The following is a 24156-nucleotide window of genomic DNA, read 5'->3' as shown; positions in this document are numbered from 1 at the left end:
TAATGCTCTCTTCCTCTCCTTCTTATGGTAGTATTTATCCCCTCCCCTTCCCATGCCCTCTTTGTGTGTAATAGAATACCTTATTTTTCTTATTTACTCGGATTTTTCTTGGTGTCCCCTTCTATTCCTCCCCTCTTTCCCACCCCCCATGTCATCTTAGACCATTTAGTATCCTGTCCTCTCCCTATGAATTATTCTTCTGGTTGCTATAATAGTGAATATTATAATAGTGTATAGAGTTCACTACAGAGAATTATACATAGCATTTCTCCACCTAGTAATACAGATAATTAGATCTTATTTATGCCCTTAAAGAGTCAAGCTTAAAAGACTATGAGTTTTCTTTCTTTTCCCTCTGTTTCTTATTTACCTTTTCATCATCTTTCTCTTGATATCTGTGGTTGAGTGTCAAACTTTCCAATTAGTCCCGGTCTCTTTTGTGCAAAAACTTGGAATTCTTCAATTTTGTTGAATGCCCATACTTTCCCCTGAAAGTATATGGTTAGTTTCGCTGGGTAGTTGATCCGTGGTTGCAGGCCCAGCTCTCTTGCCTTTCTGAATATTGTATTCCAAGCCTTGCGTTCTTTTAGTGTTGAGGCTGCCAGATCCTGTGTGATCCTTATTGGTGCTCCTTGATATTTGAATTGTCTCTTTCTGGCTTCTTGTAAGATTTTTTCTTTGACTCGAAAGCTCTTCAATTTCGCTATTATATTTCTGGGTGTTGACTTTTCTGGGTCCAGTGTAGAGGGTGTTCTATGGATCCTTTCAATGTCTATATTGCCCTCTTGTTGTAGAACTTCAGGGCAATTTTGCTGAATAATTTCTTTGAGTATGGAGTCCATGTTTTTGTTAATTTCTGCCTTTTCTGGAATACCAATGATTCTCAAGTTGTCTCTTCTAGACCGGTTTTCTTGGTCTGTCACTCTCTCCTTGAGATATTTCATGTTTCCTTCTATTTTATCAGTCTTTTGACTTTGTTTTATTTGTTCTTGTTGTCTTGAGAGATCATTGGTTTCTAAATGTTCGATTCTAGCCTTTAAGGACTGGTTTTCCTTTTCAATCTGGTCATTTTTGGTCTTCAGTTGTCTTGTCTCACTTTCCAATTGCGAAATTCTGCCTTTTAAACTGTTATTTTCTTGCCAGATTTCTTCCATCTTCCTCAGCATTTCATTTTTAAACTCTTCCATAACTTGTGACCAGCTTTCATTTTTTTGGGGAGGTTTGGATTTTTGTTTTCCCTCCTCTGTTGTCTGGATTTTCTCTGTGTAGAAGTTGTCCAGTGTTCCAGAGTGTCTCTTGATGGCCTTTTTCTTCTGGATTTCCTTATTGCTGGCCATTGTTAGCCCCGCCCCTTTTCCGCTTTGTCTTTGCACTCCGGGTCTGCCTGGGCCTTGCAAGCTTGGGGGGGGGGGGGCTCCGGTCTCCTTGTCCTCGGGGTCAGGCCTCCTGGTAGTTCCCGGTCTGCCCCTCTGCCCGAGGTTCCTTCAGCAGTCTTTGGGGCTGCTTCCACAGCCGCGCTCCGGTCTGCACGGGGTCCTCACTGGAGGTCCAAGCCTGGGCTGGAGATCGTTATTCAAGCCTAGGGCACTGCCTTTGCCTGCGCTGCTGCTCTTAGGGCCCTGCCTTCACCCCCGCAGAAGGTAGTGAAAGTCCGTGGGCTGGAGATCTTTATTTGCCTCTGAGGCGATGCCTTCAGAGCTTGGGAAAGGCCGAGTTTTAGGGGCCTTTGTCCTGGCCGGAGGCGGTGCCTTCACCCACGTGGGCGCTCAGGGAGAGTCCCAGCCACCTGGGGTCCCTCGTCTTGCAGCGCACAGGTACGGGCTCAGGGGCTGCCAGTGATTATCTGGTTGCCCCAGTCCTGTTTACCAGCTTGTGCGGTGTGGGGGGTGGGGGAGGGGCTTCTTCCTCTCGTGTTTTAGTGTGAACTGTTTCACCCCTTTAAAGTGTGGAAATGCCCCGATTCTGCGTACCTTCAATGCTGCGCCCTGTTGTGGGGTTCCTTCGTTCCTCTGGACTCGTTTTTATTTCCCCTTGAGGGGTCCTGTGTGGTTTGGTCAGGAGAGATCGAGCAGCTGCTCCTTACTCTGCCGCCATCTTAACCGGAAGTCCTGTTCATTCTTAATGAGGAAAAAAGGTATTTTCTCCCAGAAGAATGTAAGCTTCTTGAGGAGGACTGTCTCACTTTTGTACTTTTATCCCTAGAGTCTAGCACAGTATCTAATACACAATGGTTATTCAATGAGTCTTTATTAAATTGTTGAAATGAACACTTGGCTCCAAGAACAACCATTTATCTACTATACCACAATGCCTTTCTTTTATTATTTTTTAAATCCTTACCTTAAAATTGGTATTGGTTCTAAGACAGAAGACTACTAGGCAATTGGGGTTAAATAACCTCCCCAGGACCCATAGCTAGAAAGTGTCTGAGGCCAAATTTGAACCCACGTCCTCCTGGCTTCAGGCCTGTTGCTCTATCCATTCTGCTACCTAGCTGCCTTCTTTTCCCAGTGCCTTTCAAGAGAGGATTTTAAATTGGTAGCTTCTTGAGGGCGGGGATTGTTTTTTGCTTCTTTTTGTTTTCCAAGCATGTAGCACAGTGCCTGGAACATAATTGGTATTTATTAAAAGCTTCTTGATTAATTGATTGGCAGGAGATTAAGGTTTCCCAGATGTGCTGACAATATATCATTTAAGGTGTCCAGCTCCTCTTCCTCCAAAACTTATGAGATAGAGACTCCCTAGAGGTAGGTATAACAGAGTGGCAGCAAGTCTCCATTAAATAGTCCATATGGGGCACAGTACATTTGGCTTAGAATAGTTATTATTATAGCTTTTTTCTGGATCTGTGGATTTAAGGGAACCTGGAGCATAGCATCTTTGGGTACCAGTGCACATGTCAGCTGAGAACTGCCCAAGGGCACAGAGGACTTCAGTGAACTGTAATGGCCACATGATTACTTGTGTGTCAGTTAGGATTCAAGCCTAAGCCTTCCTAAATCTAGGGTTGACCCTCTATTCACTACCCTGCACAGCTTCTTAGGGACCTTTATTCACTATAGTTCAGCCCATGGAACATGGCATGCCAGGCTCTTCTGCACCCCAAGATCTCCTTACATCTGTACAAACTCCTACTTATTGTTCCATGACACCATCTATCCTCTTCACCCTCTGCCATCCCCTTCTCCTTCTACCTTCCATCTTTCCCAACATCAGGGTCTTTTCCAGTTAGTGCTATCTTCTTATTATGTGGTCAGAGTATTTAAGCCTTAGTATTTGACCTTGCAGTGAGTAGTCTGAATTAATTTAAGTATTGACTGATTTGATCTCCTTGCTGTCCAAGGGACTCTCAAATATGTTTTCCAGCACCACAATTCAAAGCATTGATCTTGCGGTGTTTAGCTTTCCTAATACACTGTCATAGCCATCCTCCTGGAAAAAGGACAGCTTTGACTGTATAGACCTTTGTCAGCAAGGTGCTGCCATTGCTTTTTAGTATATTGTCTTCTGTATATTGCAGAGACAAACGTCACCTTATTTATTTAACTTATATGCAGAGTATGTCATGTTAAATGTCAAGCTGGACAAATAAAAATTAGGAGTAAAGTTTGTCAGGAGAAATATCAACCCTCTCAGGGGCACAGATGATTCCACTTTCCCTTTCTCCTTTACTCTTCACTTTTCTTTCCACAGCCATTTGTAAGTCCTCAACAGACCACCATTTTACTTTTTTGCTTTTCTTTTACTTTGGAATGTTATTTGTTGCTTTGCAGTATTGCAAACCTCTCCATAGTTCTTCAGGCACACTTGTCTACCAGATCTATTGCCTTAAATCTTTTCATCACTTCAAAATTATAAGGAATGTTACCGAGGTCATACCTACTATATGGTCTGCTAGTTTTCCCTACTTTCTTCAATTTAAGTCTGAATTTTTCAGTAAGAAGTTCATGATCTGAGCCAGAGTTGGCTCCAGGTCTTGTTTTAACTGACTGTTGGCTGTAAATATATAATCAATCTGATTTTGAGATTGAACATCTGGTGATGTCCACATGTGAAATCACCTTTATAGATCTAAAGTAGTTACTAATAGCATAACATTCAGTTGTTTGCTATGGAATATGGAAGAGAACATTTTGATCAGTGATTGAATTAATCAGTGCTTCAAACTGGTTGTTGAAATATGACCTCGATGTTTAAGGTAATTTGCCCCTTAGTGACACAGTGGAAAGTGAAATGAATTTGTGCCTTGAAGGCATGGTTTTAGAACTTACTACCTGTATGGTCTTAGACAAGTCCCTACAAGACTCAGTTTTCTCATGTGTGAAAGAGCTTGTTCTAGGTTGATCTCTTAGATTTTAGAATTAGATCTTGATAATCAAATTGTCAGCCAATGAAATAACATATTTAAATGGTTACTATGTTAGAGCAGGCATAGACTTAGAGATAATTAGTTAAGCTTTCTCATTTTACAGAGTTAAAAATAGACCCAAAGAAATTAATTTAGATCTTGGGTTATAGAAGTAGTCAGAGGAAGAATTAAGCTTCAAATCTGAATATCCTAACTCCCAGGGCAGCCTTTTCTCACCATACTTGTAGGTGTATACTTGATCTCATAGACTTGGCTTCAAGTGTCAGTATCTCAAAACTTGTCCTGTTTTTCAAAGCATGCATTAGGTTAGTTCTTCCAGACTTTAAGATTTGGAGAATTCAGCTGTTTCAAGCTCTTAATGAGAAAGTTCTGCTTAAAGAGGGGATTGCAGGACTCCATTGTACTTTAAGTTTCCTTTAGTTTCTTATTCAAATGTGGATATTTTAGGAGGTTATAGATTATAAGATTGTGGGCCGTACTACTTATTTATAATCAAATTCTCCAGATCATCTCCTACATTTTATGGTTTAAAAGATTATTCAAAAGACTATTCAAAATAAATTCCCGTTTATTGGAGAATAGACAAACAAATTGTATTAGTATTACAGATTCTCATTGTGGTAAAAGAATTAGGAACACAAAGAACACAAAGAAGTTGGGAAAGACATAAATGAACTGTTGCAAAGTGAAATAAGCAGAGCCAAGGATAGAATACACAAGGACAACAATAACATAAATGGAAAGAACAAGCATAAAACAATTGAAAGTGTCTTGCAAAATTATAACTTTGACTCTCAAAAAAAGACATTACAAGACATACCCCCCCCTTCATCTTTTGTAGAATTGGAGGTTGGTGGGGGAAGGAAACATCGCATAAAATATTTAGGTTTGGGGGAATATATTGATTGCTTTTGCTGATTTTTTCCCTTCATTTAAAAATATTTACTATGAGGAGGTTATGGGGGAAATGGAATCAGTGGGAAATATGGGGGATGTAAAACAGAAGAGAATAAAAGTACTTTACAAATATCTAATTTTCTCCCTAGAACAACTCTGTGAAGTAGTTATTATTATTATCTTCAAGTGACAGATGAGTAAATTGAGGTATTCACCACTTTAGGGACTTGATCAGGGTTGTTACCAAACTCTAAGTGTCTGAGGCTGGAGTTGAACTCAAACGTTTTTCACTCCATATCCAGTCCACTGCACCATCTGCCTCTCTAAAACAATTGTTTAGTATATTTTTTCATTTTAGTCAAATTTATATATTGCCAAAATGCCCTCAACTTTTGTGTAAAAGATACTAGGAATTTGCTTGATATATAATCAACGAGAAACTGAAATTTAGTCAATTATATGCAAAATTCTTTTTGCATATTCTTATTTCAATGTACCAATAATTTTAAATATATTTCCACTAAAAACAAGTATCTCACTTTCTATTTTTAGAACATAGATCTTGTCTTCAAGAGGAAGAGCTTAATTTATTTATTGATGTTGATTGTGTGCACACAGAGGCTATCATGACCCCAATGCCAGAAGGTCTGTCCCAGCAGCAGGTTAGTATATTTTGCATTGTAAGAAAATGGAATATCACCACATGTATTGTGAAGATTAAAAAAGTCTTTTATATGTGTGAATTCATTTGATTTTTACAATAAACTTGTGAGATTAGATGCATTATTATCTTCATTTTACAGATGAGGAAAATGAGGTACAGAACAGTTTTTAAGTGACTTACCCAGGGTAACATAACTATTAAGTGTTCAATGCAGGATTTGAACTCAGGTCTTCCTGACACCAAATCTGTGTTCTGTAGCTTTCCAAATGGGTGACTTGGAAAAACTATAGTTATGTGAGATGGAAAATAAAGGCAAAGAAATGTTATCAAGAAATGTTTGCTTGGCAGAAACAGGAGAAGACTACAAATAGTGACAGGAATATTATACAATGAACCACTGTGAACAACAGGTATTCCAAGCATTACAGTGATCCAAGACTGTCCCAAAGGAGTCATGATAAAAAGTGCCATCTGCTTCTAGATAAAAAAACCTGATAGTCTCCACATCCAGACCAAAGTAACCTTTTTTACCTTCTCTCTTAATTTTTTAATTTGAGTTTCCTCCTACAAAAGGATTGAAACAGGAAAATGTTTTAAATGATTACACATGTAAAATCTATACAATTGTTTGTCATCTTGACATGAGTTGGAAGGAAGGGAGGGAGGGAGAGAATTTGAGACGATATTCTTTGAAAAATATTGGAAACTTATTACATTTAATTGGGGGGAAATTAAGTTAAATTTTTTTAAATGAATGTCTGCTTGGTCAAATTTGGTGCAAGGAGAATGTTAGAGATTAAGTATAAAAATTTTCATGATTTCTAGGGATAAATAGGCAGATTAAACAAGGAATTTAAAATCTGATTTGGGCTTAAGTGAAAGAGTCTAGAATTTAAAGGCAGAATAACCCACTAGTGCCTGGATAGCCTTGGGCAAATCACTTAAGGCCTCAGTTTCTCATCTCTTAAATGTTGAACTACATGCCCTACATGGTCTAAAAAAATTATCCATTGATCCAGAGACAGAGATATGAAAAAGTGGGTGACAGTGTGACAGAGGAAGCTAAGGAAGGAAACATGTAAAATTTATACTATAAATAAGGAAAAAAGCCTGAAACTTGGACCTGATTCAGAAACTACTTAGCTATGTGATCATGACCAGGTGACTTCAACTCTGAGATCAGACCTGGGTGGGGATATCAATATTTAGACTACCTATTTCACAGGGGGATGTTTCTAAGGAAATCATTTTGTGAATCTTAAAGAATTTAATAAATCTTTATTAGTAGTTTTTAGCTAATTGCAGCCTAGGAGATGAACAGTGATTCAGATGAGTTGAAATAGTATTTAAATGCCTTCTTTCTCTGTGCCAGGGATTGGATCAGGTGTCAGGAATACAAAGAGAAAGCAAGAAACAATAAAAAGACTTTGACACAAAGACCTCATATTCTAGTGCAGTGATGGTGAACCTAGGACACCAGTGCCAAAGATGGCGGGCAGAGCACTCTCTGTGGGCATGTGACACCTCCACACCACCCCAGTTGGCTACTAGAGAGGCAGAGGGACTTGGGCAGAGTTGCTCCCCTCTCCCTCTACACTGTGCCTGATGACATTTTTTCACTTTCCCCACCTCTCTGCCTAGCAGCCCTAGGGGATCACTTCCTCCCTCCTCTGTCCTGGTAAGGTGGGTGGCTCACAGGCTGCAGAGCTGGAGTGGAGTGCAGTCCTCTGGTCACTCCCCTCCCCTTTTCTACCCCTGCTGAGGACATTCCTCACTTTACCTACCCCTCCACGCCCAATGAGAGCGTTTCCTCCCTCCCCTGTGTGGGTAAGGGGTGGTGGTGAGGCCATGGCACATGATCTCTGGAGGAGGGGCACAGCACGCAGTCTGGGGTGGGCCATAGCACTAGGTCTCTAAAAGGTTCTCCATCACTGTTTAGTGAGAAAAACAAAAAACATATGCCTGGAAAAGTAACTAGAGAGCTTTTATTAAATGATACAAAGTAATTTTGAGAGATACAAAATGTTATCAATAAAGTGATCAGGAGAAGCCTCTTCCTTGCAGGAGGAGGCAATTGAGCTCCTTTTCTAGGCAGTTAGAGATTCTGGCAGTGAGTTGGGAGTCCATTTTAAGGGAAAAAGACAGGAAATGGAATCTCATGTACAGGAAATATTTGGTAAGTCCCTGGATCTAGAACTGAGAATACAGCAAAGGGAATTATTGTAAATACATTTGGAAATGTAGGTGGCAGCTAAGTTGTGGAGGGCAAAAGAGTTTTAGGGATGTGATTATCCAGAGAAATCTAATTAAAACTTAAATTGACTTAAGAGAAAATAAAACAACCTCCTTCAGGAGGAGGGGAGACTAGTGAGTTGGAGCATTGCCACAACAAGCATTTATTTCCTAAAATCCTTCTGTGTGTCAGGTAGTGTGTTAGGTTTGGGGATAGAGACAAAAATTAAACAATACCTGTTCTCCAGGAGCTTATATTTTATGGCAGTTGGGGAGAGGCAGGTTCAGCTAAATATGGGAAAATTTAGGAATGAACTGCTTTAGGACATAGTCTTCTGTATCTGAAGTCACTGGACAAACACTGGATGATCAAGGATGAATGCCTTGTGGAATGATGATCTAAAATACCCGATGTTGTGCTCTCTATACACTAGATATTTAATATCTTGTTTGAAATGAATTGAATTAGAATAGTATTAAAAGAAGAGATGAGCTTCTTTCCATAACGGACCATGGCAGTTATCTGCGAAAATTTCCCTAGTAGATGCTCAGATCCCCTCAGCTCTTCCTTCCTTCCACATGTACCACTGCATCTTTGTCTTCTGACACCTAAAACAATGCTATCTTGCTTTGATCGGTTCTTGCAATCTTGCAGTAATTACTTGGGAAATAAAGTTAAATGTCAAAAGAATTTCATGTTATAATGGTTTCTCCCCAGAATCAATTCAGTATTCTTAACAGTTACCCATATTCATGTATTTTAGTCTATTATAACAACCCCAAAAACACATGTGAAAGAAAAGACATGGGGCAGCTGGGTAGCTCAGTGGATTGAGAGCCAGGCCTAGAGACAGGAAGTTCTAGGTTCAAATTTGGCCTCAGACACTTCCCAGCTGTGTGACCCTGGGCAAGTCACTTAACCCCCATTGCCTACCCTTACCACTCTTCTGCCTTGGAGCCAATACAGAGTATTAACTCTAAGATGGAAGGTAAGGGTTTGAAAAAAAAAAAAAAGAAAAGACACTATTGAGAGGCATTGTGAGTAGGACTAGGTAGTTCTGTAAACAACATTTTAGTAAAGGTATGGATAAACTAGATTATATTTCAAATGTTTTAAACTACATTTTAGAAAATACATTGATAAACTGGATTATATGCCAAAAAGGACAGCAAGGATGTTGAAGGACTTCAAACATAATCTAGATAAGGACAGATTGAAGGGACAGATTATTAATCTAGAGAAGAGGTTTAGGGGTGATGGTGGCAAATTATAACCTTTTTAATTCATTGGACAGATTATCATGTGGGAGAAGAATTAGACTCGTTCCACTTGGACCCAGATTGGGAAATTGTTTATGCCTTGAGTAAGAGAAAACTTCCTAATAATTAGATCCATCCAAAAGTAGAAAGGAGTTTCCTCAGGAGTAAGTTCCTCACTTGAGGTTTTCAAACAAAGACTGTATGACCTTGTATATTATGGCAGTGACTATTGTATAGATACTTGATGAACATCCAGATGACCTCTGAGATCTCTACCATCTCTGAGATTCTATAAATGTTAGTCATAAATCATTCTATCCTACCCCCTAGCATCTATTATTTCAAACACATTAGAAAACTGGGTTCGTTAAGGCAAGAAAAACGTCTTGAAAATCCTTTGTATAATGACGAAACCTCTGATGAAGAAAATAATTGTTCTCTAATTGTTCAAATGTTAAAAAAATGATTTTTCCCCCCAAACTAGAATTTTCTTAATGCTTGATGTTTGTGCTCTTTTTATGCACTAGATGGCAGTATAGGATGCTTAAATATTCGTAGGCAGAGCTGCCTGATAGAGCTAGAGACTGGGGGAAATTAGTTTGATCTTAACTTTGTTAGTCATTCTGTTTGTATGATTTATAATCAGTATGTCACTTCTGGACAGTAAGATGATTTCTTTTGCCTCTACAAAAGTGCCACATATCATCAATTACCTACAATGGACTTAATCCATCCAATATAGCTTTTGTTTGATATTACAACATATTTATATGGAGAAAAAAACAAACATATCCTAAGGACTTAAAAAAAATGAAAATTACAGGTTTAAAAATACATGTCCTGACTCTAAGGAAAATTGTACTCTGTTATGTAATACATGCAGTACTCTACTACTTCTTGGTATAATATATTTGATGTTCCTTTATATTGTATGCTTTATTATATTATTTATTTATTATATTTAATATACTTATGCTAAGTCCCTTTTATTCATCCTTCCCTGTCACCAACATATTAATCTTTTTCTCAGAGAAAACATGACTTTATGAGGTAATGTGGTGTAGTGAAAAGAGTACTAGATTCAGCATCAAGAGAATCTTAAGTCCTGGCTTTAAGTCATTATGTAAGAGCTCCATCATGGCTCTGTGTGATGAGGTCAGTCTCGATCTGCGAGCCTCAGTTTCTTCAGCTGTAGAAGAGAGATAATTATGCCTTGGACTCTTCTCGTGATTATTATTGAAGAAAATTCTTGGTGAAAGTGAATTATTGTTATTGTTGTTGTAATTGTTCTTGTTATTTTGTGTTGTGAGATAGACTTTATCCTAGATTTTCTTTTGTTAATCCTCCACTCGGCAATGTTCCAAGCATATGGTGGCTAATGGAGAAACACTTATTGAATGAGTGGGTTTTTTGAGGGGGGGAGGATAATGCTATAATATAAAATCTTTTTATTATCATTTTTGGTTTGGAAATATAGAGTGATCTTAATGATGAAAGTATATATTAAGTGACTGATACATGCCAAACATGAGCTAAGTGGTGGGGATATAAATATAGAAGTCACCTCTTTCCCTCCCTCAAGGAGCTTATATTCTAATTTGGGGAGATAATATTTATAAAAGAGGGGTTTGAGGGAAGGAAGCTTTGGTCTGAGAAATAGTTGGAATGGCAAGTGGGGCCATAGTGTACAGTCAGTTGTTAAATCCTTTTAGTATAGTACAAATACTATGGGCTCTGGATACAGAGGATCTGAGTTCCAATCCTGATTTTGAAGCATACTACCTGTGTGACCTTGGATAAGTCAATTAATTTTCCTGGGCCTCAGTTTTCCCAATTATAAAATGCAGGGACGGGACCAATGCTATCCTGTAATGACTGTTCTTAGAGCAGAAGGTGAAAAACTAGGGCACAGAGGCCAGAAGCAGAATGTGCTTGAGGCAAGATGCTAGCAAGTTGTCATGTGTGGATCAATGTCTAACTTGGTCCAAGGCTACTCAGAGATAGTACATTTGCTAAATTTTCACTCTCTCACCAATCAGGATGGCTCAGCCTCTAAGATTCAAAGCTGAGTGGAGTACTACCCTAGAGGTTGGAATATGGAGCCGGGGGAAGAAAGGGTATGGTTTTTGGAGTGCCAGTCTGAAGGATGTTCTCTGTTAGAAAGAAAGAAGGAAAGTAGGTGGTGAGATGTCTGGGATAAATGTGTGTGTAACACACACCCCTTTATATATGTGTTAAATATATTGTTAAGCATATATATATATGTGTATATATATATATGGAAAAGCATGTATATATATGTAATAAAAATATATATTAAAAATAGTTCCTTGATCCTGTAACTTCTTTTTCACTTTAACGTGATAGTATCAATTCTTTGTGTCTTTCTGACTGTAAGATTGTGAAAAAATTAAAGTTTTTGGGGGGCTTTTATCATTTTTGTATATTACAAAAATACTATTTTTTTTTATTTTTTTAAACCCTTAACTTCTGTGTATTGGCTTATAGGTGGAAGAGTGGCAAGGGTGGGCAATGGGGGTCAAGTGACTTGCCCAGGGTCACACAACTGGGAAGTGTCTGATGCCAGACTTGAACCTAGGACCTCCCGTCTCTAGGCCTGACTCTCAATCCACTGAGCTACCCAGCTGCCCCCTTACAAAAATACTATTAACCAACTCCAAAGCTAAAAGTGTAAATCACTTCCTGCTCCATATGTGATACATACAATTGAAGTAATTTTCTCTAATCATATTTTCAAATCTTCCACAGGTTGTAAGAAGGTATATTTTGGGTTCAGTTGTTGATAGTGAAAAAAACTACGTGGATGCTCTTAAGAGGATTTTGGAGGTACCTGAATATCACTATTGTATTTTTTTAAAAAAAACTATAATAGTTTAGTAAATTAAGTAAGTTATCAAAAACATATATCTTATTTATTTATTGCCACTAACCATCAAGGAATTTGCATACTTTATTCTTCAAGACTTCACAAAAATTTAATCTTTTTTTTTTTCACTCCAGCAATATGAGAAACCACTTTCAGAGATGGAACCAAAAGTTTTGAGTGAAAGGAAGCTAAAGATGGTGTTTTATCGCATTAAGGAAATCCTTCAGTGCCATTCTATGTTCCAGATTGCTTTGGCCAGTCGGGTATCGGAGTGGGATTCTGTTGAAATGATTGGAGATGTCTTTGTTGCTTCGGTAAATACAGTAGCACATCCATACAGTCGCGTTCCTCCTTTGGCTGCATTCTTTTGCAATTTTGTCTGAAAATTGGACTTGTGCTGCTGAAAATGGGAACAATTAACCTGATAAACATAGCAGGAAGGGATAATATTAGGTTTATCAGATATGTAATGGATTTGACTATGGTGTTATTTCAGGCTTACAGAGAAATTGACTAGCAAAATATATATTTTGTCAAATGAAAAAGAAATCAGGAGCAAATTTTTTTCAGTGATCTAGTGCATTCTTATAATATATATATCTGAAGTTTTATAATGGTGCAGTATCATTTTAAACTATTCTGATGCTTATTGTTTGCTGACTTTTATCCTTTATCCAGGATTGCGATTTCATTGGTGAGGGAAGCCCGTAGTGTGAATTTGGGTTGCACCATTTGGAAATTCATATAAAATTTAGCCACTTAGAAGTCACTGAATTTGAATCCCAGTCTTCCTGACTCCAAAGCTTGTTCCTTATCCACTACATTGTGTTGCTTTTCTGTGTTCTTAAGAAGGGCTGCATTTAAAATGTGAGGATTTCATAAATTCTCATATTAAACTGAGTCTTTGTGATATGAAAGTCAGTCAAAAGATATATACACTGTGAATTTTGTGTAGATACCTGCTGCGACTTCACCTTCTTTCCTCTCCAACCCCAAATGAATAGTTAGCCATTTCAACTCTCTAATATCCTCTACTCTTATACCTCCCTCCCCTACTTGGCCTATATCCACTCTTTTTTTTGTCAAACCTCAGGCCTGGATTATTTCCACCATATTCCTTCTTTGTTCCTACTCAAGAGCCACTGAATGAATCTGAAGAAAATCTCACAACTATGCTGCCTGGTATGTTATAAATATGTGTACTACAGTTTCAACTGGGCTCTCATTGAAGCAAAGCAAGCTTTTTATTCTATCCAAAATGATTATCCCCCTTCCACAGAAACTATGACTAATGACTTTTCTCCTCAAGATCTCTACACTTTCTCCTTTTCATTAGCTTTCTTCTTTAAGAAAATACTTGGGGCATTAAACATGTGTTTGTTTTCTATTCTCATACCTTCACTGACATCATCTCTTACTCTCTCCTTCTTTCTTCAAGTCTGACAAAAAGGTTGTCTTCTTTGCCAAGGCCAATCTCTATGCATGTGCACTTGCACCCACCCTATCCCTTCTTCCCCAGCAAATTGCATCCTCAATCATCCCTTCCCTCTCTCTGAAATTGTTAACCTCTCCCTATGACCTTATATCCTTTCTAAACATGCCCAAATTTCTCCTATCATTAGATCCTACTATTCCTTTATCTCTCCCTTTCTTGGCCAAACTCTTTGTAAAAGTGTTCTATGCTGAATATCTCCAATTTCCTGTCTTCTTACCCTTTTGTAATCTGGCTTTCTACGTTATCATCTATCTGAATCACCTCTCTTCAAAGCTACTAATGATGTCATAATTGCCAAATTTATCCGTCATCTTCTCAGTCCTAATTCTTCTTGATTTATCTGCTGCAGGTGACACTGTTGACTGCTCTTTCCTCCTGGATGCTTTCTGTTCTTTGTTTTTTTTCTTTTGTGTGTGCCTTTTTTCCCTCTTCTGGTTTACCTTTTATCCATATTACTGCTTCTTCTCAGTTTCCTTTGCAAATTCATCAACTTCATCAAGCCCACAAACTGTAGATAACCCCCAATGCTCTGTCTTGGATTTTTTAATCATTTTCTTCTGTATTCACTGGACAATCTCATATTTTCATGGGACTAACTATAATCTCTAAACTGATGATTCCCAGACCTATATATCTCCAAATTCATTCTTTCCCCCAAGCTTTACTCTCAGATTACCAACAGCCTAATTGGGCATTTCCTTATTTCTTTTGAAGGCTCCATCAGCATTCTAGTGTCTTAGTGGCCTTATTAGCCTTATCCTAGACTCCCCACTCTCCCTTATACCACATATCCAATCATTTGCTGTTTCTACCTTCATAGTATTTTCTACATCTCACTCCTCTTCATTCCCACAGCTATCACTTTAGTTCAAGTCTTCCTCACTTGTTTTCCAGATTCCAGATTGCCAATTGGTATACCTGCCTCAAATCTTCACCACTTTAGTCAGTTCTGCAATCAAGTGAAAATGTCATTTTTAAAAATTCTGTTTTCTTGATTATCCTTTCTTTTTTATATTTGTGTCACTTAAAATAACTCCATACTTCCCCAATAGAACTCATTCTTATTACAAATATGTTCAGGGAAGACTACCTTTGGTGTGAGAACTTGTTGAACCCTTTTCAGGGCTGTTCATCTACCTTTGGCCATCATCTCTCACCCAACTCTTGCCTGTGGCTCCAAAAAGCTGTAGCATGCCCAGTGCCTATACCCTGGGAAAACTATCTCTTCAGAGGGCTGAACCATGTTGAGGGTAATCAATCAGCCTCAGACCTATCAGTGAATGAGTGGGATGTCTTCCCCAAGCATGTGAGGACACCCCTGGTAGAATGGGTGGTCAGGAACAATCTGTTCCAGTGGCCATAAAGGCAACTGAAGCAGTCACTAAGGAAGCTTAGAGCTTGGCCAGACAACAAAGACCCCAAAGTCATCTGCCACATCCCAGGCCATCAACAGTTATCTTGACTTTTGTCTCACCACTAGACTCAGTGTCTACAGGAGAGAGAGTGAAGAGGATGACTTTTTGCAGCTCTGTCTCACTTAAATCCAATTCATGAGCATTGGTCCTCAATGAAAACAAAGGATGAACCAAACAAGAAGTACAATCAAGCACAACAGAATTCTGTGTAGACCATCCATGCCTGAAAATAAATGCAATGCCTTATTCCACATTCAGAGGCCATCGTCTCTGTGCTGAGAAGCAGGAGTGTGCTTCACTACCAAACCTATGCAGCATTCATTGGTTACATCATTAGTCTTTTTTGTTGTTTTCTTTTATGTTGCTGTAAGTTATTTGTCAGTTATTCTCCCAGGTCTGTCTACTTCACTCTGCATGAGTTCAGATATCTCTCCAAGATTCTCTGGATTTTACCTATTTGTTATTTTTTGTGAAGCAATAATATTTTATTCTATTTATGATCTTGTCACTATAATTTGTTCACCAGGGGATAGAATATTCATCTTCCCTCAAGTTCTTTGCTGTAGTACAAAGTGAAACTTTAAATATTTGGTCATGAATGGGACCCTTCCTTCTGTCTTTGATCTTCTTATAATAGATGCCTAGTAGTTGGTGTTATCACTGAGTCAAAGGCAATGTCTAGTTGAGTGACTTTTTAGTAAAAGTCCAAATTTAACCAGTCTTAGGACATCTCCTGAAAAGCTCATTGTAATTTTACAAACAGAAGTTGTGAAATTTTTTAAACATTATGTCAATTTAAAGGATAATTATGAAATATAGACTTTCATTCTAAGCTGATATATATATATCTTTACATAATTATAAATTCCTGATTATTAATCATTTTCTCATATTTTAGTTTTCCAAGTCTATGGTGCTGGATGCTTACAGTGAATACGTGAATAATTTTAGTACAGCTGTGGGAATTCTTAAGAAAACATGTGCTACCAAACCAGCTTTTCTGGAGTTTTTGAAGGTGAGTATTTTTGTTTAATATCATCTCCACTCAGGCATCTAGGTGGTTCAGTGACGAAAGAGCAAAGCTTAGAGATGGGAAGTCCTGAGTTCAAATCTGGTCACAGATACTTTCTAGTTGTGTGACCCTGAGCAAGTCACTTAACCCCATTTGCCTAGTTCTTACTGCTCTTCTGCCTTGGAACCAATACTTAGTATCAAATCTAAGACAGAAGGTAAAGGTTTTTTAAATATATATATGTAATGTGTATGTATATATATCTATGTTATATAACATATATCCATACATATATGTATACTTTTGTGTATATATATATATATAATATGTAAATATTGGCTCCATAGTTTATTTCAGTACACTCCATTTAAAATGGAAATAGCTAAAGATATCCATATCTAAGAGAGATCCCAGAATTCCACAGATTATATGATCACCATTTCCAGCCTCCATGTATAGAATATGATTTGCCATAAATGTGTAGATACTAGTCACAAAATAGAGATGTTGATCTGATCCTAGAATTTGAAATGTTTGAGGAAAGCATTTTAAAATTATTGAAAATTAATAGTATTGGAATAAAATTTGAAACATATTAGGTATGTGATCCTAGGCAAATCATTTAAACTCTTCTTGCCCTAGGTAACTCTCTCGGACTGTAAATTGTCATAAAATTGCCAATCTGCGTTGACATTAGAAATTGGAGTTCCCCAATGAAATCATAGGATCAGAGTAAAAAACAACATTAAAAACCAACTTTGTGTTTTAGTAATTTAGCTCAGTGGTGCTGGGAAGAGAACCCTCCACCTGAGTTCATTTGTGGCTTCAAATTTGTAATATATGTTTGACTCTGGGCAAGTCACTTAACCCCTCTCTGCTTTAGTTTTTTTCATCTGTAAAATAAGGATAATATCACCTGCCTCCCATGGTGGGTATAAGGATAAAACAACATAGTTGTAAAATTTTTTGCAAAATTTAAAGTGCTATATAAATGTTAAATATTATAATTATATAAAAATAAAGAAGTAAAAAAAATTGTATTAGGCATGTTGAGGTGATATTTAAGAAGAAAGGTTTCTTTCTGGTGCTCTTCTGAAACATCCTTTTAGAAATAACAAAGAGTATGTGGACTCATGTCCTGGTTTGTCAGAACGGCCTCTTTTGGGGTGAGGTCTAAAAACAAAGGAATGAAAAGCCAAACCGCCTGTGTATACTGAACCTCTACCAGGGGAGACATTTGTTTTTCTTTTTCCTTTGATGTTTAGTGGAGATAACTGAGAACCTTACTTTGTGGCTGTGTATCTTTGAAGTCATGAAGAATGTTTTACTGACTTCTCTCCCTCTGCCCCTTTTAGAGCCCCAGTGAATCAATTGACATATGCTATTTAATCAACTAGCAATGCTTTCCCCCAGGTCCAAGATGTATATCAGGTAGTATGGTACAAATAGAATATGAAAGCTTGATACAAGTTTGGATCAAATTAAATTTCCTTTTCAGATACTATATTAGCCCTCTGTAGAAGCTTGACATCAGCCCAGCATGCTTTGGGTTTAGAAGGGTGGTATACAGAGTGCTAGTCTTAGAATCAGACAATCCCGGGCTCATCTGTGACTAGTTGTATGACTATGAATAAATCCCTTAACATCTCTGCATCTCTGTTAAATGAGATTATTTTTGCCTGTAATCTCAGGACAGCTAGATGACACAGGGGATAGAGTGCCAAGCCTGGAGTCAAGAAGTCTCATCTTCATGAATTTAAATTTGTTTTCAGACATTTATTAGTTGTGTGATCTTGGGAAAGTCCCTTAACCATGTTTGCCTTAATTTCCTCATCTGTAAAGTGACCTGGAGAAGTCGATGACAGACCACTCCAGTATCTTGGTCAAGAAAAGCCCCATATGGGGCAGCTAGGTAGCTCAGTGGATTGAGAGCCAGACCTAGAGATAGGAGGTCCTAGGTTCAAATCTGGCCTCAGACACTTCCTAGCTGTGTGACCCTGGGCAAGTCACTTGATCCCCATTGCCTAGCCCTTACCACTCTTCTGCCTTGGAGCCAATACACAGTATTGACTCCAAGACGGAAGGTAAGGATTTTAAAAATTAAAAAACAAAACAAAACAAAAAACTCCATATATGGTTACAAGAGTCAGACACATAACAACAAAATATCACAACTTTACAGCATCACTATGAGAGCTATATGTTATAATGTCTATAAAATACTCTACAAACTTTAAGGTGCTATATGTAATAAATGCCAATTGCTATTATTAGAAAGCTTTTAAAAATTATATTTCTGATAGTGAGAGACACTGTAACTTAGCATTGGAGTCAAGTACACTTGGGTTCAAGTCTTGCCTCTGACACATACTAGTCTTGTGACCCTGAGAAAATCACTTAACCTCTCAAAGCCCAAAGAAATTCTAATACTTGTAGGGTAGGTACAGAACCACATTGGCGGAAGGCATTTCCTCATGGAGACATCCCTATACAAATAAAAGAACAGGTTTACCCTTCTCCATCAAAATTAATATTTGAGATTCAGATCAAATTACTTCTCCTTTATATTGGCTGATTGGTTTAGTAAACTTGGAGAGGAGAAGGACCTCAGATATAATCTAGACAAATGCCCACATTTTACAGATAAAGAATTGAGGCATAAAGAAGTTATAAGATTTTTCCAGATTTAAATTGTTCCTTTATCTGGTCCTTTTGACCACCCACTCTCAGCCTGATAGTCTATAACTTGAATAAATTTATAGGTAGCCAGGATAAAGGGTCAAGAGTAAGAAATGAAATTGCAAAGAGGAACCTTGAAGTCATATCCATTCTGTTCCACAAATCAAGGGAGGATAATTTACAAATGGTCTCATATGTTAACCAAATTCATACCCTGGGAATATGTGTTACCTCAGGGGAAGCCATTTTGGTGCTGCTGTCAAGATTTCTGGTCCTTCATGTGACAATTCCAGACAAAATTCAGACTTCCACCTCTATAGACCAGCAGAGCATAAAAAAGGTGTGGATAACTTTGGGATAATGGCATTGAGGTTTTACTGATAACCGTGAAATGATTCAAACATGTTAATGAACTAACATAAATTGGCAAAGAGAGGAGTTGATCTGCTTTTTAAAATCTCCTATAAAAATGAGACCTCCAACTCCTGTCTCTAGAGTACTCTTCCATTTCCATTAAGTCCATGTTGAGTGCTCCCAAATCTAATCTATGGTTCCATGAGTGATAAACTCTGCCTGCCTGTCCCACTCTCCCTGTTCTTCCTCACCCACACTGTCTGCCTCAGTATCCCTCCCCACTTTTTACCAGTTGTCTTTGCCTTTATAGACTTTTTATTCCTAATACACATGCTCTCTGTGTTTAATTAAGTGTGATTGCCATCCCATTTCCCAGTGCCAATCGCTGTCTTTTATAGTGGATACCCAGAGAACCAGGTAGACCTGTCCCTATTTCATAAATTAATTATAAATTCAACAGGTTAGTAAGTGTCAAAACTAGGATTTGAACTCAGGTCTTTTGTTTCTTAATTTAGCATTTTTTCCCTTGAGTCTGTCTATCCCAAAAACATACTTGCCTTGTATAAGCCAAAATACTTTTCCCCCCCAATAGAAGCAATGTAGAATAGGGAAAAGAACATTGGATTTGGAATTAGGAGAAGTGTGCTTGAATTCTAGCTCTACTACTTACTGTCCATGTGATCATGGAAATGAAGGAATTGAACTACATTTCCAAAGTCATTTACACTCTAAATCTTACTGTGATCCTCTTAAAGGGATTATTTGTGTAGTACTTTGAAAGTGTTTGTTGAATTTAATTTAATAGTGTTTACATAATAGTGAAAATAATAAGACAGTTCCTTAGCACTTTATGGTTTACAAATTACTCTCATTACATTATACCTATGAGGCAAGTAGAGTCCAGATTATTTGTTCCATTTTATAAATGAATTCTGAAGAGTTAAAGGACTTGCCTGGGGCTATACAGCTAATAAATGGCAAAACTAGAACCCAATCCTAGTTCTTCTGAACATAAGTCTAGCTCTCTGCAATTTTTAGGGATTGTAATATCCCATCTGTCTATATTCATACTTAGTGACACATCTTTCCCATTAAAAATTTGATTGAAGTTAAAATTAAGTTTTGAATAAATTTCTGACAACTCTAGAGATTCTAGTGGTTCTCTTATTGTGTAAATATAGGTTGGAGAATTTTTGGTCCATTAAAGCAGGGCGAGTTATGAATCCGATGAGATATGACCCTTTGACTGCTGTTAAAAATTCTCACATAACACACAAAAAAATGTTTTGAAACAGAAATGTTGCTGAAAAATTTCCATTAGGCAGAGCTAGTTATTATTGCATAAAAAAACTAATAGCAAAGTCGATGGACATCAGTGAGTTCCTTCTTCAACCTTTTAGTTGCTGTCCTCTGTAGTCTGCCTTAGGGATTAGAAAAATGCTCCCTCAAATCAAATGATAAGCCATTTTAGAAAGAGAATAAACAGTCTAACCTTCTTCTTACAGCAGTGCCAAGAATCAAGCCCTGATCGAATTACCCTCTATGGTTTGATGATGAAGCCAATACAACGCTTTCCACAGTTTATTCTCCTCCTCCAGGTAAATGACATAGTATGAGTCTGAATGGTTACTCTGGTTATTCCATTTTCCCATAATGTATTTTTTAAATGTCATTTCTTTAAATCTTTCCCAAACAGTGAGATTGCTTCACTAATCCCTACAAATTGTGGGTAATATTGAACAATAGCCTTTTTTCAACAGATGATAAGAATCATTTTAGGTCTCCATTAATTGCTAGTGTCTTTCCTCTGGGATTAGCTCCAATTTAAATGTGTTTGTTTTATTTGTGAATAGTTATTTGCATGCTTCCTCTTTAAATTATTGTAAGCTTCTCCATGGACTATTTTGATCTTTCCTTGCATCCGTAATACTTAGCACAAATGCCTAACATGTAGTTGACACATAATGTTTATTAACTTGACATAATTGGAGCTCGGTCTAAGAAAGATTAATATGGCATTAATATAGCATGGGTAGGAGGAGAACAGAAGAGACCAAGGTCTTAAAAATTCAGAAAGGACAGATTATCCAAGAAGAGAGAGTGGTCACCAGTGTCAAATGCAGCAGAAAATCAGGAGAGTAAGTTATCATGGGAACTGAAGAAGGAACTGATGAAAAACACTTGTGAAAAGGCAAAGGAGGATCAAGACTGAAGAAAAACCATTGGATTGGTGAGAGTCTTTTATTGAACTTTTGAGAGAGCACTTTCCATTGTGGAGGGTAGGGTCTAAAACCAGCTTGAAAGGATTTAAGGAGTAAGAAGGTGGTGAAGAAATAAGTTTGGTGAATACAGACAACTATCAAAATTTTGGTGAGGGAAAGAGGAGAGATGGGGAGATTGGTGGGAGAGACCGATAAACAAAGACCCCAGAGCAACAGACAAAAACAAACGCAAGACATGCATTCAGAGGTTGCAGTTTCTAGAGAAAAAATTTTTTAAAACACTAAGTAAGGGGAAATTTAAACATCTGCATAGTCAGAAAGGTAGGAATAAGGAGAGATTGGAGGTTTAAGGAAAAGAGGAGATGATTAATATTTAAACAGAACTTTTATTGTGATCAAATAATATATAATATAAATTGATAAGAAATTTTAAGCATTTCTTTGGAAAAAGAAATTTCTTTTAAACTTGGGGTTAATGTAGTATGCATTTTGCTATATGTAGAAAGATAGCAAAGGGTCTGATAGGTATAACTTTGTAGCACATAAACACCTATAAATCACCTCCAAAGGACATAAGAGAGAACAGAGAGGAATTAATTTACCTTTTTAAAACAAATGGACATCCTTATTGAACATTTACCTTGATGGTTTTTTACCCTTGTGGCTTAGATTTATGCTATGTCCTAATTTCCCTTTTGTTATTACTCTTCACATTCAATCAACTGCTCATTTTAATTAAACCAAATGGACACTGGGTAGGTTTTCTGCTTATTAAAATTGATTAGACATTAATTAGTTGAATCAGCCTTAGGCCTAAATTGCCAAGACACTGCCAAGAAGTCTCTTCTTTTTGAAGTTTTTTTACTGGCAAATTTTGTTTTTTACATTTCCATAATTTTTTCCAGTATTCCTCCTCAATACCATTTTCAGAGAGCCAGCCCATAAAACAAATAGCATTTTTTTTTAAAGAGAAAATAGAAAAATAGGAGGAAAATATCATCAGAGCAGATCAATATTTTGAAAAAGTCCAAATGCATGCAATGTGTAACACCTGTGGACCTCCCACCTCCAAGAAGGAGTAGATTGGGAGTTTCCTCTCATATCTCTTCATTTGAATCATGCTTTAACTTCATGATTTTGCTATATTCACTTTTGATTTTTTTGCTGTGTGGTTGTTCTTTCCATTTATATTGTTGCAATGAGTGTTTTCTTGGGTATATAGTGTTTATTTCACTCTCATCAGTTCATGTAGATCTTTCATTGCTTCTCTGGATTTATCACATTGCTTGTTTCTTATAATATAGTAATATTTCTATTACACTCATTTAACCATTTCCCAGTTGATAAGTATCTACTTTGAACCTAATTCTTTGCTATCACAAAAAGGGCTCTTGTGAATACTTTTTTATTTATGTGGACTTTCTTCTTACCAATAACTTCCTTGGGGCATAAGCCTAGAAATGGAGTCTCAGTGTCAGGAGATTTGGAATTTTATTCATTTCACTTGAATAATTTCAAATTGTTTTCCAGAATGGTTGTACTACTTCATAGATCCACAAATAAAAATTAGCATGCCTATCATCCCATAACCACTCCAACACTATTTTTTACTTTTATTTTTTTTTCTAAAATCCTTACCTTATACCTTAGAATCCATACTAAGTATTGATTCCAAGGTAGAAGAGCAGTAAGGGCTAGGCAATTGGGATGAAGTGACTTGCCCAGGGTCATATAACTAGGAAATATATGAGGTGAGATTTGAACCCAAGTCTTCACAATTCCAGGCCTGATGCTCTAGTTGTTGTGCTATCTAGCTGCCCCTCAACATTGACTTTTGCTATTTTTTGTCATCTTTGTCAGTTCACAAGGTTTGAGGTGTTTGTTTTTCTCTTATTATTAGAGATTTGAAGCATTCTGCCATGTGATCATCAATACGGTACAATACTTTTGAGAATTATTTGTTAATTTCCATCGACCATTTATATTTATTGCATAATGGCAGTTAATCATATATATGTATCTATATATGTATGTATACAGACACCTATATAATATGTGCTATATGACACATACATACATATATATATACACACACATACATACACATATTTATAAATTGTTTATATCTTGGATGCCAAACCCATTCTTTTCAAGGAAACTTAATTCAAGAAGTCTTCAGTGATGAATACTTTTATCTATTCCTAGGATCCCAGATTTAGAGCATAGACTTGGAAAGTCATCTGATCTACCTCTGTTATTTTTCAGATAGCCTCTGATTCCAGACCCAAGCTCTTTTTCACTGACTCACTATGATCAGCCTATTTTGTGCTGGGTAAAACACTTTCACCACAATTTCTGTGAAGATTTTACTTGTTTTAAAATTCAAGACAAACTGCTTATCCAAGGAAGCAAGGGTACATCAACATGAAGTAAAATGGAACTAAAGCTCTTCTCTCTCCCTCTCTCTCTCTCCCTCTCTCTTTCCCTCTCTCCCTCTCTCGCTCTCTCTCTCTCTCTCTCTCTCTCTCTCTCTCTCTCTCTCTCTCTCTCTCTCTTCCTCTCTCCCTCTCTCCCTCTCTCCCTCTCTCTCTTCCTCTCTCCCTCTCTCCCTCTCTCCCTCTCTCTGTGTCTCTGTCTACCTCTCTCTCTGTGTCTCTCTGTCTGTCTCTG

At 37.4% G+C, this 24156-nt stretch overlaps 1 protein-coding gene across 1 annotated transcript in view; it reads left to right on the top strand.

Annotated features, from left to right (window-relative positions):
* ARHGEF10 (Rho guanine nucleotide exchange factor 10) overlaps positions 1-24156 on the top strand; it is a 249896-nt gene that overhangs the window by 110887 nt on the left and 114853 nt on the right. The window contains exons 12-16 of the mRNA XM_044663602.1: positions 5819-5928; positions 12192-12269; positions 12444-12623; positions 16118-16234; positions 20770-20862. Of these exons, the coding sequence (XP_044519537.1) occupies positions 5819-5928; positions 12192-12269; positions 12444-12623; positions 16118-16234; positions 20770-20862 (578 nt within the window). The remainder of the gene's footprint in view (positions 1-5818; positions 5929-12191; positions 12270-12443; positions 12624-16117; positions 16235-20769; positions 20863-24156) is intronic.

This window comes from Gracilinanus agilis, chromosome 2, assembly GCF_016433145.1.
Source record: "Gracilinanus agilis isolate LMUSP501 chromosome 2, AgileGrace, whole genome shotgun sequence".
NCBI classification, from domain to species: Eukaryota; Metazoa; Chordata; class Mammalia; order Didelphimorphia; family Didelphidae; genus Gracilinanus; species Gracilinanus agilis.
Note: the sequence above shows the minus strand (reverse complement) of the source record. Positions and strands in the feature narration are given on the sequence as shown.